Source organism: Dromiciops gliroides, chromosome 1, assembly GCF_019393635.1.
Source record: "Dromiciops gliroides isolate mDroGli1 chromosome 1, mDroGli1.pri, whole genome shotgun sequence".
Classification (NCBI taxonomy): domain Eukaryota; kingdom Metazoa; phylum Chordata; class Mammalia; order Microbiotheria; family Microbiotheriidae; genus Dromiciops; species Dromiciops gliroides.
The window spans coordinates 11,134,956-11,154,449 of record NC_057861.1 but is presented as its reverse complement, the minus strand read 5'-3'; the positions used below and the strand labels follow the sequence as shown (position 1 = coordinate 11,154,449).

At 39.1% G+C, this 19,494-nt stretch overlaps 1 protein-coding gene across 1 annotated transcript in view; it reads right to left on the bottom strand.

The window, feature by feature from the left end:
- The window catches only part of TTC28 (tetratricopeptide repeat domain 28), a 668,012-nt gene that overhangs the window by 618,654 nt on the left and 29,864 nt on the right, over positions 1–19,494 (bottom strand). Inside the window, exon 2 of the mRNA XM_043977397.1 lies at positions 4,568–4,846. Coding sequence (XP_043833332.1) covers positions 4,568–4,846 — 279 coding nt within the window. The remainder of the gene's footprint in view (positions 1–4,567; positions 4,847–19,494) is intronic.

Genomic DNA, 19,494 nt, shown 5'->3' with positions numbered 1-19,494 from the left:
AATAACATCCTTTATGAATATGAAGTGGAAGTGATGAATAGATTTAAGGGATTAGATCTGGTAGACAGAGTACCTGAAGACCTATGGACAGGGGTTCACAACACTGTACAGGAGGCAGCAACAAAAAAAGACATCCCAAAGGAAAAAAGCAAGAAAGTAAAATGACTGCCTGATGACTGTCCAAATAGCTAAGGAAAGAAGGAAAGGGAAAGAGAAAGGGAAAAGGAAAGGAAAGGATAAGATATACCCAGCTGAATGCAGAATTTTAGAGAATAGCAAGGAGGAAAAAGTTTTTCTTAAATGAGCAAAGCAAAGTGAAAAATTTTATAAGTGTGGGCTATATGAAAAATTGTAATTATATGAAAAATTATAAGTTTAGAAAAAATATAATTGGACCATAAGTCCTGCTGCGGTCGCCATTCAAATGTAAAATATTTTATTAACTTGCCTAATTTTGGGGGACTAAACTAACTGGGGGTCTAATCTATCTGTGTGACTAATCTAGGGACTTTTGACTGGCTGCCTATCTGACTGCTATTAATTTAATATGGGCCATTTAAATATTTCTCCACACTGCTCCCAAATTGATAAGCAAAAGATTAAGAAGCCTCTTAATTAAATAATCAAGGCAGAATTTATTTATAAAAATCAATATAAACAATAAGGGTTAAGAAATGCAAATTATACAACCTGTCTGCTTTTAATAAGGGCCCATTGCCACCTCTTGCATTAGGGTATGCTCCAACTTTCTCCAACTTTCACTCTTTTTCTCCTTCACTCTAACTCCACTTTCACTGCTCCACGCTTTTCTTCTAACTCCAAGTCCCTTTCACTTTGTCGACCCCCCTGAAAAGCCCCTTAGTGTCCTCACCTCTGTTGCCAACCCCCTGGTGTCTCTAGCATCTCTGTATCGTAGGCCCTCCTCACTTTCTCCAACCACCATACCGTCCCCCTTTCTGTTTGGCCTCTTTCTGTCCGGCCTCTTTCTTGGGTCCTCCTAGTCTTCTGGCATCCCCCCTTCTCTGTCTCGCTAGCTCCCCCTGTATATATGTTCCTTCTCTCCCCTCAAACCTTGGGCTCTCTGCACCCCGGCACACACCAAGCTAATCCGCCGGCCGAACTAGGGCTGTGCCCAGCGGGGCTCAAGGGGCCCGTGCCCCCTGCTGCATGCCTGGGACCTACCTCCACATGGGCTATGCTAGAGCCTGGAAGGACAAGCCTGGGATCTCCTGGGCAGTTCCCCTCAGGGCATAGGGAGCTGGGGCTTCCCCCCCTCCCAGCTGTGGTCCTGAAAAGCCCATGGGGCTTTTTTAAGGGCTCAGCTGAAGTGGAGGGGGAGGGGCACCAGCCTCTCACAAAGAAAAAACCTTGAGGGCCTAAGGCTTTTTAATCTCATCCCAAAGGCAGGGTACCCATATCAAAATAAATTCCCACAAAAGGAATAGTTAATAATAGAATGGAAAAGATGAGAGATCTCTTCAAGAAAATTAGAGATAACAAGGAAATGTTTCATGCAAAAATGGGCATGATAAAAGACAAAAATGGTAGGGACTTAAGAGATGCACAAGAGATTAAGAAGAAGTGGCAAGCACACAAAAAAGAACTATACAATAAAGATCTTAACATCACTGATAACCATGATGGTATGGTTACTGATCTAGAGCCAGATATCCTGGAGTATGAAGTCAAGTGGCCTTGGGAAGCACTGCTAACAATTAGACTGGTGGAAGTGACAGAATTCCACCTGAAGATGATGCTATTCAAGTGTTGCACTCAATATGCCAGCAAAGGTGGAAAACTCAACAGTGGCCACTGGATTGGAAAAAATCAGTTTATATCCAAATCCTAAAGAAGGACAATGCCAAAGAATATTCAAGTCCTCATACAATTGCACTCATTTCATACACCAGCAAGGTTAGAGTTAGGATTCTGCAAGCTCACCTTCAGCAATATATGAATCAAGAATTACCAGAAGAGCAGACTGGTTTCTGAAGAGGCAGAGGAACTAAAGACCAAATTGCGAACCTTCTCAGTGTTATGGAGAAAGCCAAGGAGTTCCAGAAAACATCTACTTCTGCTTTAATGACTACACTAAAGTGTCTGATGGCCTGGATCACAACAAAATGTGGCAAATCCTCAAAAAGATGGGAGTACCAGAGCATATTATTTAATTTTCTGAGAAACCTGTACATGAGCCAAAAAACAATAGAAAATGGAAAGATCAATTGGTTTAATATTGGGAAAGAAATATGACAAGGCTATATATTGTCCCCTTATTTATTTAACTTATATGCAGAGTACATGATGCAAAATGCCAGGCTGAACTAATCAAAAGCCAGAATCAAAGTTGCCAGGAGAAATATCAACAATATCACAGGTATGTAGATGATACCACTTTGATGGCAGAAAGTGAAGAGGAATTAAGAAGCTTCTTGATGAGGGTGAAAGAGGGAAGTGTAAAAGTGGGATTGAAGCTTAACATAAAAAAACTAAAATCTTGGCAATTGGTTCCATCACTTCCTGGCAAATAGAGGGAAAAGAAATGGAACGGTGTCAGATTTTATATTTTAGAGCTCAACGATAACCGTAGATGGTGACTGTAGTCATGAAATTAAAAGATGTTTGCTCCTTGGAAGGAAAGATATGGTGAATCTGGACAGCAAACTAAAAGGCAGAGACCTTTGCCAACAAAGGTCCATATAATCAAAGTTATGGTTTTTCCAGTAGCAATGTATGGCTATGAGAGTTGGACTACAAAGAAAGCTGAGGGATGGATGGATGGACGGATGGATGGACAGACGGGTATAGGTATAAATATACATATATAAGTATGGCCAAACATGTATATACATGTGTGCATACATGTATATACAGCATGTATTAAAGATATGTACCTATGTATACATACATGTAGGTACCTACGTACTATGTATATCATGTGCATGCATGTTTATGAGTGTGAGGATCATCTTATGAAGGTAACAGTTACACCCCTGGGAGCTAATGAGATTATCAGGAGAGTGTAGAATCCCTTAATGTCATAGATGGCCAGAAAGAGCCCTAGGCTTCTAGTCCTGTCACTGCCTCTTGTGATCTGTGACCTTGAACCTGTCACAGTTTCTCTGAGCTTGAGTTTCCTCATCTCTAAGATGACATATCTTCCTATAAATATAAAAGCTTATTATTCTTTCTAAAGGATAAGTGATCATCAAACTCTTTACAAGTAAATTCCACTAATTTGCACCTGCAGAGGAAAGGGGCTATAGAAATGTTAAGTTTCTATTAAATTTGTTCTATATATTCTTGTAATAAAGAAAACCTACCAGTAATAATATACTATTGTAATAACTCATGAAGAGGTGCAGCTAGGTGGTGCAGTGGATAAAGCACTGGCCCTGGATTCAGGAGGACCTGAGTTCAAATCTGACCTCAGACACCTGACACTTACTAGCTACGTGACCCTGGGCAAGTCACTTAACCCTCATTGCCCTGGGAAAAAAAAACCCTCATGAAGAGAAAATGATACTTGAAATACCATAGAAGGAATAGAACAATGACAAAAAATAATAATAATACAGCAACACCACATGCTACTGGGTGGACACTAAGGAGCCTATCAAGTATATTCTCTGGGAAATATGTATCACAAGCATATAACAATGTAAATAGAAAGAAGAACCACCACCAAACAAGGTTACAAAGAACACATGTGGACCCCAAGAAGAACTATGAGAAGAGTCCCGCCCCATTCCTTTGCAGATGTGTAAAGTACAAAGATGTGCAACACTGCCTCAGATTGGCTGAATTTTTTTCTTCCACTTTTTCTCTAAAAGAACCCCCTCTGTTTATGAGATGGCTCTCTGAGAGGGGGTAAGATAGGGGAAATGTTTATAATATAAAAACAAAAAATACCAATAAAAATGTATTTTTTAAAATTTGTATTGACATTCATTATACATGTAGGATGCAGAGTGTATTCAAAATGGTTTCATGACCTATAACAAAATATAACTTGAGCAGACTTCTGTCTAGTACTAGGAAAAGGAAGCCGAGCAAAACCATAGAAGTCTACTGAAAATCAAGCACCTGCCCAACAGAGATCGCCTTGTTTTGTGACTGGTATCCCAACCATTACAACAATTTATTTATGAGGCAGTTTCATTCAAAGAACACCATTTTAAAATACAGAGAACAAAGTCATCAACGAGCAAAGCAAAGTCAGTTATTCTATGTTCCGGAAAAAAAGTCTTGTCGTCATACAGTGGAGAGCAATTTTCAAAAACACTGTGTCCAAGACCCTGGCCAAAACCAGGAAAAACAGGTTTCTAAGAAGTTAAGAAAAAGTAGGAAAAATTCCAACTATATCAACAAAAACTAACCTCCCTAAAAAAAAATACAATGTTTCAAGATACATATGAGGAATTTATTCATCGTAACTGAATAAAATCATGTCATCCACTGGAATGCAAGCTATTAAAAATGTAACAGCCTTTCAGATTCAATAAAATCTTACGTGAAAAAGACTATCAAGATATCAAAGTTCTCTGCACAAAAATGAGCTTCCTACCTTTGGCCATTTGGGATTCAGGAGTCGGGCTTTGATCGCATCGTCCAGGGCCTTATGATACTCCTGGATTTTCAGGTAAGCTGCAGACCGATTACTATACAGGATACAGTTCTGGGGGTCCACTGCGAGTGCCTCATTATACAGAACAATGGCTGTGTTGAAATCTCCATCATGACAGGCTTGGTTGCTCTGACGAACTTTCTCAACAAATTCAGCTTTGCTCAGCGCAGGCCCATCTGGGCTTCTTCTGCCCAAAGACTTGGCTCCAAAAAGAGGAATCTACAAAGACAAACTTTGTCAAATAAAGACCAGGAGGTTCTTGCGCATTTAATGTTGTACAATAACCTAAAATTCCTTAGCAGTTCCAGGTGCAACCTTTTGGTGATGTTACAACCAGTTCTAAATTTATGGTAAAAAACATTCTTCTATGCAGATGAAAGGATATGCCAAGATTCAAAATGCCTGAACTAAAAGTGAATTTGGTGCCCTGGGCCAAATTCATCAGCCCCAAGGCCTGGCCACTTTTGCAGTCCCCCCCAAGGATTGTAACAGTCTTGATGTTTTCCAGTTCCCAAGGCAGCAATCAGTCAAGATATTCTTAGGGACCCTGGTTTTCAAGGACTCTGGCATTAAAAAAGACCTGAAGTTCTTCCAGGATGAGTCTAATGGACCACCAAGCTGCCTAAACTATAGAAAATCAGAGAACTGCATCCACATAAAAGAAATGGAAGCCTGATGGAAGAAAATAGCATGAAATAGAATGAGGAAGAGAAGAAAAGGGAAGGGATCATCAAGAGGGTGGGAAGCCAAGAGGGGTAAGACAAAAAACCATAAAAACAAATAAACATCCATTAGTGCAAATGGCATTAAGGGGCTAAAAATACTAAGATTAAAAAGCCATAGGGGGCAGCTAGATGGCGCAGTGGATAGAGCACCGGCCCTGGAGTCAGGAGTACCTGAGTTCAAATCCGGCCTCAGACACTTAACACTTACTAGCTGAGTGACCCTGGGCAAGTCACTTAACCCCAATTGCCTCACTAAAAAAATAAAAATAAAAAAAAAGCCATAGGTCCAACTAATAGAAGTATATAAAAGCAAAAACCATTTCTCAATAGAGAAGTGGTCAAAGGACATGGAAAGACAGCTCAGGGGGTGGGGTAGAGAATTGCATACTATTAACAGCCACCCAAAGGCAGCTAGGGGACTCAGTGGATATAATGCCAGGCCTACAGTCAGGAAGACTGGGTGACCCTGGGCAAATCACTTCACCCTATTTGCCTCAGTTTCCTCATCTGTAAAATGAACTTGAGAAGAAAATGGCAAACTACTCCAATTTCTCTGCCAAGAAAACTCCAAAAGGGGTCACCAAGAGTTAGACATGATTAAAAAACAACTAAACAACAGTGACACAAAAGAATTCCCTAAATCACTAAAAATAAGAGCAATGGAAATCAAAACAACCCTGAGGTTTTGTCTTACACCCAGCAAATTGGCAAATATGACAGAAAATGGAAATAGTCTATTCTGGAGGGGCTGGGGAAAGACATGCATACTAATACATTATTGGTGGAGCTCTGAATTGATACAATTTTTCTGGAAAGTAATTTGGGCAGGTTAAGAATAAAGATGGTAGATTGAGAGGTAGCATTTTTGTCTTAGTTTCCCCAGAACCTACACAACTACAACCTAGAAAAAGCACTAGACCAAATTCGGATTGTGAAAGACAAGGAAAAAAATCATAGTGAATCATTTTTCCAGCATTAGGTACCTTAGGAAGATGGACAAAGCAATCTGCAGGCACTGGCCAGGAACACAGTGAAGGAAAGTGGCTGCAGCAGTGGTTGCAGTGGTGGGGAGCATTTCAGCACCCAAGGATAGTAAGGGAACCAACCACTAGGACGGGAAGCACCCAGGCAGAAAGATCCCAGGGCACCAGGGAACCAGGACCAGGAGCAGGAATAGATGCCATTATTACACAGCTCCATTGTCCATTACCCAGTTCCAAGTCACAGTTCCAGAGCAGAGTGGAGGTATCAAGGTCAGGAAGGAACAGGAACCCTACCTGTGTAAGGAGCAAAGAACAAGTTCCAGAACCATAGCTGTGTTGCTCTTAGTCCAGGAGCAGAAGGGGTACTCAGTTCTACTCTTTAGCCCAACACATAAGCCTGCAGTAGAATAACCAGACCAGGAGAGAAAAACCAAAGGGGAGTCAGCAGTTTGCTCCTAGAGAGCAAATAGTGACTGAACCCAACAGGAGTCCACTAAAACTCAATCACACATTGAGTAAGCCTCAGATTGGATCAAGAACTAACAGAATGCAGACAAGGAGGACAGTGAACAGACTTTACCCTGGATCATGCCACTTTAGAAGAAACAAAAACTTGTAGACCCACAGACTCAGAATTCCACTAGTCTCTCCTGAAAGAAACCCAATAATGAAAATTCCCAGGAATATTATAGCCAAAATCCAGAAGTCCCAGATCAAAGAGAAAACACTAAAAGCAGCCAAACAGAAATAATTCAAATACCATAGCACCACAGTCAGTATCATGCAAGATTTAGCAGCTACCACAATAAAAGACAGGAGGGCTTGGGAAATGAAATTCCAGAAGGCAAAGGAGTTAGTAGTTACAACCAAGAATAATCTACCCCACAAAACAGTATGATTCTAAAGAGAAATAGACATTTAATGAAATAAAGGACTTTGAAGCATTCCTGATGAAAAGACCAGAGATGAATAGAAAATATGACATTTAGACATGACTCAAGAGAAAAATAAAAAGTTAAACATGAGTCAGAAATCATATATTCTTATATGGAAAGATGATACATGTAACCCCTCGGAACTTTATCATCAGGAGGGGTCTTAGACGAAGTCTACTTAAACAAAAGGCCTGGGTGTGATTCTGTTATGTTGGAATGATCTCAAAAGAAGGAAAGAATGGTAAAAGAAAAGGACTCCCTTTAAAAAAAGAATAAGCCAAATCAAAAAGGAGGTACAAAATCTCACTAAGGAAAATAATTCCTTAATATTTAAATTGGGCAAATGGAAGCTAATAACTCCATGAGACCTCAAGAAACAATAATACAAAGCCAAAAGAATGAAAAACTATAAGAAACTATTAAATATCTCACAGGAAAAACAAATGACCTGGAAAATAGTTGAGGAGAGATAATTTAAGAATTATTGGAGGCAGGGTGGAGCCACGATGGTGGAAGAAAGACATTAAATGCACACAGCTCCTCACACAATTACCACCCCCCTGCCCCCCAAACAGCAATAAAACAAGCCCTGGAATGGAAAAATCCACAAAAAGACAGGCTGAGATTTTTTCCAGATTAAAGAGGGCTGTACTGGGCTTCAAGTAGAGTCCAACCCCGTAATTGTGCCGACATAGACCCCAGACACACTACAAAAGAGGAACTTACCCCTGAGCTTCCAAATCAGCAGCAACACCAGCATCTTCTGGAACTAAGCTTATGGTCAGGTGAGAGGGCTGAATGGTTGACTGGGGGGGAAAGTGCAGGGGTGTCTGTAGGACCTAAGGAGGAATTTGGCTATCCCACCCCAGCAGGGAATCCGGAAGAAATCCTGAGCAATGGGAGGCCCAGGTGGGGGAGGGGCACAGGCTCATCAAAGCTAAGAACCACCCCAGCACTCTGTTGGCTGGTTAACTAGCAAGTTGGCTTGAGGTTATCTTCAGACCAGAGAACAGGCCAGGTGAGAGGAAAAACCTGCCTTCCCTCAAACCAAAATACCTGGGACCCTCTGAAGCTTAGGTCAGTGTAGCTTGGAAGTCAAGTGAAAAATGGCAAGGTGAGCATGCAAAGAAAGTTGAGAACAATAGAAAGTTTCTTTAGCTACAGGGAAGATCAAGGTGCACCCTCAGAAGAGGATAGAAACCTCAGGGCCCCTACATCCAAAGCTTCCAAGAAAAATATGAATTGGTCTCAGGCCATGGAAGCACTCAAAAGGGACTCTGAAGAGAAAGTGGGAAAGACAGAAGGAAGATTTAGAGAGGTGGAGGAAAGAATGGAAAGAGAAATGAGAGCAATGCAGAAGAATCATGAGAAAAAAGTCAACAGCTTGAAAACCCAAATGGAAAAGGAAATATAAAGCTCTCTGAAGAGAATTATTGCCTAAGAACTAGGACTGAACAAATGGAAGCTAGTGACTTTATGAGAAACCAAAACACAGTAAAGCAAATCCAAATGAATAAAAAATAGAGGGCAATATGAAATATCTCCTTGGAAAAACAGCTGACCTGGAAAATAGATCCAGGAGTGATTGTTTGAAAATCATTGGACTACCTGAAAACCATGACCAAAATAAGAGTTTAGACAGCATCTTCCAAGAGATCATCAGGGAAAATTGCCCTGATATTCTAAAAGCAGAAGGCAAAACAGAAAGTGAAAGAATCCACCAATCACCTCCTGAAAGAGATCCCAAAAGGAAAACTTCCAGGAATATTATAGCCAAACTCCAGAGTTCCCAGATCAAGGAGAAAATATTGCAAACTGCTAGAAAAAAAGGAATTAAAATACTGTGGAGCTACAATAAGGATAAAACAAGATCTAGCAACATCTACATTAAAGTACTGGAGGGCATGGGATATTATATTCCAGAAGGCAAAGGAACTGGGACTACAGCCAAGAATCACATCCCCAGAAAAAACTGATTATAATCTTTCAGAGGAAAAAATGGGACTTCAATGAAAAGAAGACTTTCAGGCATTTGTGATGAAAAGACCTGAACTCAATAGAAAATTTGACTTTCAAATGCAAGACCCTGGAGAAGCATAAAAAGGCAAAGAGGAAAAAGAAATTATGAGGGATATTAAAAGATTAAACTGTTTACATTCCTACATGGGAAGATAATACTACAAACTCATAAGAACATTCTCAGTAAGGAATACACAGAGGACACAGGTATGAACTGAATATGAAGGGATGATATCTGTAAAGCATTTCTTTTTTATTTATCCTTGTTCTTTGTGGAGCAAACAGGGTGAGCTGTCTTATGTCTGGGACCAGATTTGGGCTCAGGGCCTCCTGGATCCAGGGCTGGTGCTTTGTCCATTGTGCCAACTAACTAACCCATGATAACATCTTTAAAATAGGGTTGAGAGGTAGGAGGAATAGACTGGGGGAGGGGGAAGGGGAGAGGTGGACTGGGGAGAGGTAGTTCACATGAAGGAAACAAGAAAAAAGCTTATGGAGGGGAGGGGAAGATGGAGAAGGATTGGGGGAGTAAATGAACCTTACTATCATCAGAATTGGCTCAAAGAGGGAATAACATACATATTCAAATGGGTATAGTAATATATTTTTGCCCTGAGGGAAAGTGGGAGGGGAGGGAGATAAGGAGGAGGGAGAAGAGGGGAAGGAGGGAAGGGCAGATTGGAAGAAAGACCAGTAAAAAGCAAAACACTTTCAAGGAAGGTAAAGATGTTCTGCATAAGTGCACCAGTATGGCATATTGAATTGCTTGATTTCATAGGGATGGTTGAGGAGGGAAGGAGGAAGAAAAATTTAGAACACAGAATTAGCTCAAAGACCTTAATCTCATCAGAGTGGACTCAAGGAGGGAATAACATTCACACCCAACCGGAAGGAGTAATCTATTTAACTCTACAGGAAAGTAGGAGGGGAAAAGGATAAGGAGGGAAGGGTGAAAGAAGGGAGGGCAGAGTGGGGGAGGGGGAAGTCAGAAGTAAAACACTTTTGAGGAGGAATAGACTAAAAGAAGATAGAAAATAGAGTAAATATCATGGGCAGGGAATAGGATGGAGGGAAATGCTTATGATGATTGACTATAATGGCAAAATGTATGGTACCTACTTTGCTGGACTATTGTGAAGAAAATTCTTTGTCAAGTTTAAGGTACTATATAAAGTTATGATGAACAGGATGCTATCAGAAAAGCCTAGAAAGACCTACAAGAACTGAAGCAGAGTTAAATGTACTGCATACAAAATAACAGCAATAGTGTAATATGATCTGATGGGAAGCACATGGTTATTTTCAGCAAGGCAATGAATGATCCAATGTAACCCTGAAGGACTTATGAAAATTGCAATCCATCTACAGAGAAAGAACTGATGGTATCTGAAAACAGATTGAAACACGTGGTTTTTTTTTTTTGTTTGACAATTCCTTAATCTGAAGTTTTGGTTTTTAACTGTTTTCTCTCAAAACCTAGTTAATGTGGGGATGTTTTCTATGACTACTCATGTATAACTTATATTGAAGTGCTTGAGTTCTTGAGGGTGAGGGTGGGAAGGGAGGGAAGAAGAGAAGTTGGAACACAAAGTTTTAAAAAACTGATGTCAAAATTTGTTTAAAAAAAAAAGAATGAACTTTAGCAAAGTAGCAGGATATAAAATAAATCCACACAAATCATCAGCATTTCTATACATGACCAACAAAGTCCAGCAGCAAGAGATAGAAAGAGAAATTCCATTTAAAGTAACGGTAGATAATATAAAATACTTGGGAGTCTACTTGCCAAGACAAACCCAGGAACTCTATGAACACAACTACCAAACACTCTTCACACAAATCAAATCAGATCTAAATAATTGGAAAGATATCAATTGCTCATGGATAGGCAGAGCTAATATAGTAAAAATGACAATACTGCCTAAATTAATTTACTTATTCAGTGCCATACCAATCAGACTACCTAAAAATTATTTTATACAGCTAGAAAAAATAATAACAAAATTCATCTGGAAAAACAAAAAATCAAGAATATCCAGGGAAATAATGAAAAAAAATTCACAGGAAGGTGGGTTAGCGGTACCAAACCTGGAGCTTTACTATAAAGCGGCAGTCATCAAAACTATCTGGTACTGGCTAAAAAATAGAGTGGTAGATCAATGGAATAGGCTAGGCTCAGGAAATGCAGTAGTAAATGACACTAGTAATGTAGTGTTTGATGAACCCAAAGACTCCAGCTTCTGGGATAGGAACTCAGTATTTGACAAAAACTGCTGGGAAAACTGGAAGATAGTATGGCAGAAATTAGGCATAGACCAACATCTTATACCTTATACTAAAATAAAGTCAAAATGGATACATGATTTAGACATAAGAGGTGATACCATAGGTAAATTAGGAGAGAAAGGAATAGTGTACCTATCAGATCTTAGGAAAGGAAAACAGTTTTTGACCAAACAAGAGATAGAGTATATTATAAAATGCAAAATGGATGATTTTGATTATATCAAATTTAAAAATTTTTGTACAAACAGAAGCAATGCATCCAAAATTAGAAGGGAGGCAGAAAGCTGGGAAACAATTTTTGAGGCCAGTGCTTCTGATAAAGGCCTCATCTCTAAAATATATAGGGAATTAAATCAAATTTATAAGAATCCAAGTCATTCCCCAATTGAGAAATGGTCAAAGGATATGAACAGGCAGTTTTCTGATGAAGAAACCAAAGCTATCTATTCCCATATGAAAAAACGCTCTAAATCTCTAATGATTAGAGAGATGCAAATTAAAACAACTCTGAGGTACCACCTGACACCTATCAGATTGGCTAAAATGACAAAAAAGGAAAATAATAAATGTTGGAGAAGCTGTGGGAAAATTGGAACACTAATTCATTGTTGGTGGAGCTGTGAACTGATCCAACCATTCTGGAGAGCAATTTGGAATTATGCCCAAAGGGCAATAAAGCTGTGCATACCCTTTGACCCAGCAATTCCACTTTTAGGTCTTTTTCCCAAAGAAATCATGGAAGGGGGAAAGGGACCCACATGTACAAAAATATTGATAGCTGCTCTTTACGTGATAGCAAGGAATTGGAAGTTGAGGGGGTGCCCATCCATTGGGGAATGGCTGGACAAGTTGTGGTATATGAATACAATGGAATACTAACATGCTGTAAGAAATGATGAGCAGGAGGAGTTCAGAGAAACCTGGAGGGTCTTACGTGAGCTGATGATGAGTGAGATGAGTAGAACTAGAAGAACATTGTACACAGTATCATCAACATTGAGTGTTGACCTACTGTGATGGACTATATTCTTCTCACCAATGCAATGGTACAGAAGAGTTCCAGGGAACTCATGATGGAAGAGGATCTCCAAATCCAGGGGAAAAAAAAAAGAACTGTGGAGTATAGATGCTGATTGAACCATACTATTTCTTTTGTTTTGGGTGCTGTTGTTTTTTTTTTTCTATTTTGAGGTTTTGCATCACTGCTCTGATTTTTTCTCTTGTAACAGGATTAATGCAGAAATAGGATTAATGTTATTATGTGTATATATATATATATATATATGTGTGTGTGTGTGTGTGTGTGTGTGTGTATATATCTATATGTATATGTATAGAGATATATAGATATAACCTATATCAGATTACCTGCTGTCTAGGGGAGGGGGGAGGGAGGGGAGGGAAGGAGAAAAATCTGAAATTGTAAAGCTTCTATAAACAAAAGTTGAGAACTATCTTTACATGTGACGGAAAAAATAAAATACCTTATATGCAAAAAAAAAAAAAAAAAGAATGGGGGCAGCTAGGTGGCTCAGTGGATAAAGCACCAGCCCTGGATCCAGGAGGACCTGAGTTCAAATCCGGCCTCAGACACTTGACACTTACTAGCTGTGTGACCCTGGGCAAGTCACTTAACCCTCATTGCCCTGCCAAAAAAAAAAAGGGAAAAAAAAAGAATGAAGGGCGAACAACAACAATATAGACTGATGTTATTATTTTTTTTTTTGGTGAGGCAATTGGGGTTAAGTGACTTGCCCAAGGTCACTTAAGTGTCAAGTGTCTGAGGCTGGATTTTAACTCAGGTCCTCCTGAATCCAGGGCCAGTGCTTTATCCACTGTACCACCTAGCTGCTCCTAACTGGTGTTAATTTTTAAAAAAGAATTATTAGACCACCTGAAAGCCATGACCAAAAAAAAAAAGACCCTAGACATAATATTTCAAAAAAATTATAAAGGAAAACTGTCCCAATATCTTAGATCCAGAGGGCAAAATAGAAATTGAAAGAATACACTAATCACCTTCCTGAAAGAAACCCCAAAATGAACACTCCTAGCAAAATTATGGCCAAATTCTAGAGCTCCCAAATCAAGAAGAAAATACTTCAAGCGGCCAAAAAAAACCCAATTCAGATATTATAGAGCCACAATCATGATCACACAAGATTTAACAGCTTCCACTGGAGGTCTTGGAATATGATATTCTGGAAGGCAAATGAGCTAGGATTACAACCAAGAACAATCTACTCAACAAAACTGAACATAATCCTTTGGGGACTGAAATGGAGGACTTCCATGGATTTCTGATGAAAAGACCAAAATAGAAAATAGAAAAATTTGACATTCAAACAGAAGACTCAAGAGGATAAAAAGGTAAACATTAAAGAGTACTCATGAAGGACTCAATAAAGGTAAACTGTTTACATTGCTATATGGGAAGATGATTGTTGTTGTTTGTCCTTTGTTCCTAAGAGGACCAATGACATCATGAAGTGATGTATTGACTTGTTTGTGAATCAGCTTTAAGTGAGGCAGAGTTGCACAAAATCATCAGTCTCACTTTCTCTCCCATAGTCACTGAAGTACAGCAGTAAAACAAATCAGGACAACTGGAAGATGCCCAGGAGGCATCTTCCACGTCTGTTCAGACTCTCTGTGATGCCATTTAAGGTTTTCTTGGCAAAGATACTGGAGTGTTTGCCATTTCCTCCTCCAGCTCATTTTACTGAAGAAGAAACTGAGGCAAACAAACCAAGCTCTAAGTGTCCATAGTGTCTGCTTCAGTCACCTTCATGACCATTGAAACAAACTGTTCTCATCTGCCCATTTACTGGGGAATCCTTCACATTCTTGGGGTAGACATCCCCCTATCTCATGGACAGGTGTGAGGCCTGTTGGTTACCCTCAACCTGGTGTAGCCCAAATACCAAGATAGTTTTACTGGGGTGTGGCCACTGTACATGCTACAGTTTCTTAGTGCCACAGATGAAAGTTGGGTGAAGATGGACACCAAAGATGGATAAGCAGCCTTGAAAAGAGCTTGGCAAGTCCTCATAACAAAAGTGCTAGTCTTCCCTGAACACCCTCTATACCAGAAAGATGATACATGTAATTACTAAGAAGTTTATCATTATTAGGAAAGTTAGAAGTATTCTACAAAGACAGGGGGCACAGGTGTGAATCAATTATGTTGGGATGATCTCAAATGAATGAAGTGGGGGCAGCTAGGTGGTGCAGTGGATAAAGTACTGGCCCTGTAGTCAGACGGACCTGAGTTCAAATCTGGCCTCAGACACTTGACACTTACTAGCTTTATATATGTATATGTGTATATGTACATATGTGTGTGTGTATACACACACACACACACACACACACACACACACACACACACTGAGTTGGGTACAGAAATCTATCTTACCCAATAGGAAAATAGAAGAAGAAGGAAATAAAAAATATGGAGAGGGGGGAGATAAATGAGAGGGTAGATTACAGGAGGCAGTGGTCAGAAACGAAATAGACTTTTGAGGCGTAGCAGGATAAAATAAGAGAGAAAAGGATAAACAGAAGAGGGAAATACACAGTTAGTAGTCATACTGTGAATATGAATGGGATGTGCTAAAACAAAAAATGGAAGCAGATAGTAGAAGGAATTAGAAACCAGAATCCAACATGTTTATAAGAGACACACTTGAAACAAAAAGGCATACACAGAATTAAAATAAAAGGCTGAGACAGAATTTATTATGCTTTAGCTGAATTTTTAAGAGGAAGGAGTAGTAATCTCTTACAAAGCAAAAGCAAAAATAGACCTAAATAAAATAATCAGAGAAACCACATTTTGCTTAAAAGTACCATAGACAATATGGGAATATGGGAAAGGCTTCGGGAGTTAACCCCAAGGAAAAATCAGGAGTCGGGGTCCCTTAGGCAGTTGGATGTTGGACATCACATCCCTCTGGCAACTCCTGCAGTGGCACTGGTGCCAAACTATACTGACTCTGCCTCTCCTTCAGATCCACCAATGTCGCAGAGAGGGGAAACCTGCTGCATGAGCAACAGCTTGTTTTCCATATTGATCCGCCTAGGCCAGTGCCCTGGAGAGGACACTCCAGCTACTCCTCATGGGGTAGATACAACACAGGATGCGGCAGTTACCAGTTATAAGTCACTCAGGAGCTGCAGCTCCCGTATCAAACTGCACAGCCACACTGTGGCCTGTGGCTCTTCAAGGCGCTAATCCATGGTCGTCCATGACTGGTGGAGGCCTACTACTACTACTACTACTACTACTACTACTACTACTACTACTACTACCATAGACAAGTAGTATCAAAATTTTTCATAGCAAGTTTCTCCAATAAAGGTCTCATTTCTCAAATATATTTCTCAAATTTATAAAAACAAGATTTATTCCCCAACTGATAGTCAAAGGATATCAATAGGCAATTTGCAGAAAAAGAACTAAAACCTAGCTATAAGTCATATGAAAAAAATACTCTAAATCGCTATTGATTAGAGAAAGGCAAATTAAAATAACTCTGAGGTACTTGTACCTACCATTAGAAATGACAAATGGAGGGGATGAGGGAAACTCCAGTTACATTAATGAATTGTTGGTAGAGTAGTGAACCTGTTCAACCATTCTGGAGAACAATTTGGAACTATGTCCAAAGAGCTACAAAATTGTACATATTCTTTCATTTAGCTATACCCCTAATAGATCTGTACCAAAAAAAAAAAATCAAAGAAAAAGGGCAAAAATGTACAAAAATATTTATAGCATCAATTTTGTGATGGCAAAGAATTGGAAATTGAGGGAATGCTTATCCATTGGGGAATGGCTGAACAAACTGTGGTATATGATTGTGATGGACTACTATTGTGCTATAAGAAAAACAAAATATGGCAAGACCTATGAGAACTGATGCAATGTGAAGTGAGAAGAACTGGGAGATCAGTGTGCACAGTACCAGCAATGTTGTAATGCTCATGAACTTTTATGTAAAAGCTTTGGCTACTCTGATCTTGGCTGCAGTGAATCAAGATGATTCCACAGGACTCATGATGAAAAAATGCTTATCCACCTCCAGAGAGAGAACTGAAGAACTCTGAGTGCAAATTGAAGTATAATTTTTTCATTTTACTTTTTTTTGGCTTAGTTTTGTGATATGGCTAATACAGAAATGTTTTGCATGATTTCACATGTATGACTGAAATATTGTTTGCCTTCTCAGCAAGTGGGAGAGTCATGGGAGGGAGAGAGGAAATCTGGAACTCAAAATTTAAAAAGAAAAGAACATAAAAAATAATTTTTTTTCAAAGAGAAAAAGGGGTGAGGATAAGAGAGAGGGTCAATTAAGGGACACAGTGGTCAGAAGCAAAACAGACTCTTGAGGAAATGATAGGGTAAAAAAGGATATGTATAAAAGACTAGAATGGAAGGAAATATACAGTTAACAATCATAACCATAAATGTGAATGGGATGAACTCAACCATAAAAAGGAAGAGGATAGCAAAATGGATTAGAAAACAGAATCTAACATTACATTTACATCACATTTACATGAAACATACTTGAAATGGAAAGATACACATTGAGTTAAAATAAGAAGCCAGAGTAGAATCCATTATTATTATCTATAGCTGAAGTAAAAAACAAACAAAAAAAACCAGGGGTAGCAATCATGATCTCAGACAAAGCAAAAACAAAAACAGACCTAATTAAAAATATAGACAGGAAAACTACATTTTCCTAAAAGGTGCCATAGATGATGAATTAATATTAATATTGAATATACATGTACCAAATGGCATAGCATCCAAATTCTTGAAGGAAAAGTTAAATGAGTTACAAGAGAAAACAGACAATAAAACTATACTAGTGGGGAACTTCAATTCACCTGCTTCTCAGACTTAAATAAATATAACAATAAAATAAACAAGAAGTTTAAAAGGTGAACAGAATTTTAGAAACACCAGATTTGAGAGACCTCTGGAGAATACTGAATGGGAATTGAAAGGAGTATCCATATTTCTCAACTGTGCATGGCACCTTCACAAAAATTAATTAAGTATCAATGCAGAAAAGCAGGAAATATTAAATGCATCTTTTATGCCCATATTGCAATAAAAACTGCATTCAATAAATGGCCTTTAAAGTACAAATCTTAAAAATTGGTAACTAAATAACCTAATCCTAAAAAATGAGTGGGTCACAAACAAATAATAGAAACCACCAACAATTTAATTAGAGACAGTAACAATGAGACAACATACCAAAATTGTACAAGACAGTATTTAAGAGAAAAGGAGCTTATGGCTGCTGGAGATCAATTTTAGGACATTCTGGGTAGATCCAGGAATGAACACTTTATCCAAGCAGAAAAAGTCTGGCAGTCATATATAGAGAGCAAGGACAGATGGACAGCTGAAGTGCTCTCCTGATCAATGAAAAATATTACAAGAGAAATAGGAAAATTTCCAAAAGGCTGGCTACATTTTCTCTAGAGGACTGGTAAGAGGATATGGATAAAAATCTACAACTGAAATGCCATAGAGAGAGCCAAAGGGTCTTTCCCCAAGCAACTTAAACAGTAAATGCTAGAAAATGTGCTAGTTCTCATCTGGCTGCTGCCACTGACCTTGAGAACACTAGTATTCGGAGATTTCCCAAGGGGAAGATGCTGAACCATAATTTGCACAATGACCATTTGAAGCACCATATGTCAGTACTGGTTTTACAAACCTACCACTTTCCTATGCCACTATAGAAACCTCATAAGATCCAAGAGGAATAAATTAGTCTCCTTAATGTCAACACTAAATAAGATAAGACTTTGAAAATTAAAGATTGAATCACAGACTATTGGAGCTATAAGGAATCACAGAGACCCCATAGTCCAACACATAATTCACCAAGAATCCTCTCTACAAGGTACCCAATTAAGTTTGTCCTGCCCTTGTCTAAAGACCTTAAAAGAGGGGAATCTGCTCTCTCTAGAGGCAGTCAATTCCACTTCTGGCTAGTTGTAAGTGCGAGGAACTTTTTCCTGAAATCAATCCCAAACTTTCCTCATCAAAACCTCAACACATTGTTCCTAGTTTCCCTTCTTCACATGATTTCCCCACAGTTCCCAGTGGGAACCAAATTCCTCATTGTTGGTGAGGATTAGATCCAAAACAGAAGGTTCCCTCACCTTTTCAAGAATGAAATTATCATTAAGGCAAGTCAAGAAATTAGCTGTTCTGCTTTTAGTACAGAGAAGGTAACAGCAGATATGGAGATAATTGTAGTTTTCTATATCTAATATGTTGTTGCTGTTCAGTTGTTTTCAACAATGTCTAATTCTTGCTACCCCATTCGGGGTCTTCTTGGCAAAGATACTGAAGTGGTTTGCCATGTCCTTCTCCAGCTCATTTTATAGACGGAGAAACTGAGGCAGAGTTTGCCCAGGGTCACACAGCTGGGAAGTGTCTGAGGCCAGATCTGAACTCAACAAGATGAGTCTTCCTGACTCCAGGCCTGAGCCACCTCTCTGTCCAATATCTAAAATATCCTGTCCATAATGTTCAGGCTCATGGTCTATTCTCAAACTTATCTATGTCTTCTTTCTACATATTCCAATGACAAGATTACTTCTTTTTCTACCCAAATGGTTTCCCATCATGTTTCTCTGTCCCATGCTTCACCCTCTCCCTCATATGTAGACTGGGTTTCCTCATATTATTTCTTCTTAATACACATCACTCACTGTCCCACATCTCTTTTTACCCATCCTCTTCCTTTTGAAAAAGTCCTTCCAAAGTCATATTCAAGTCACAGCTCCCCTCCCATCAAGTGCCAGTGTCTCCTATGAAGTTGAATTTGAGGATCCCTAAAATTTGTGTTAGGGTCATCTTGCTTGTTACCCATTCTTTT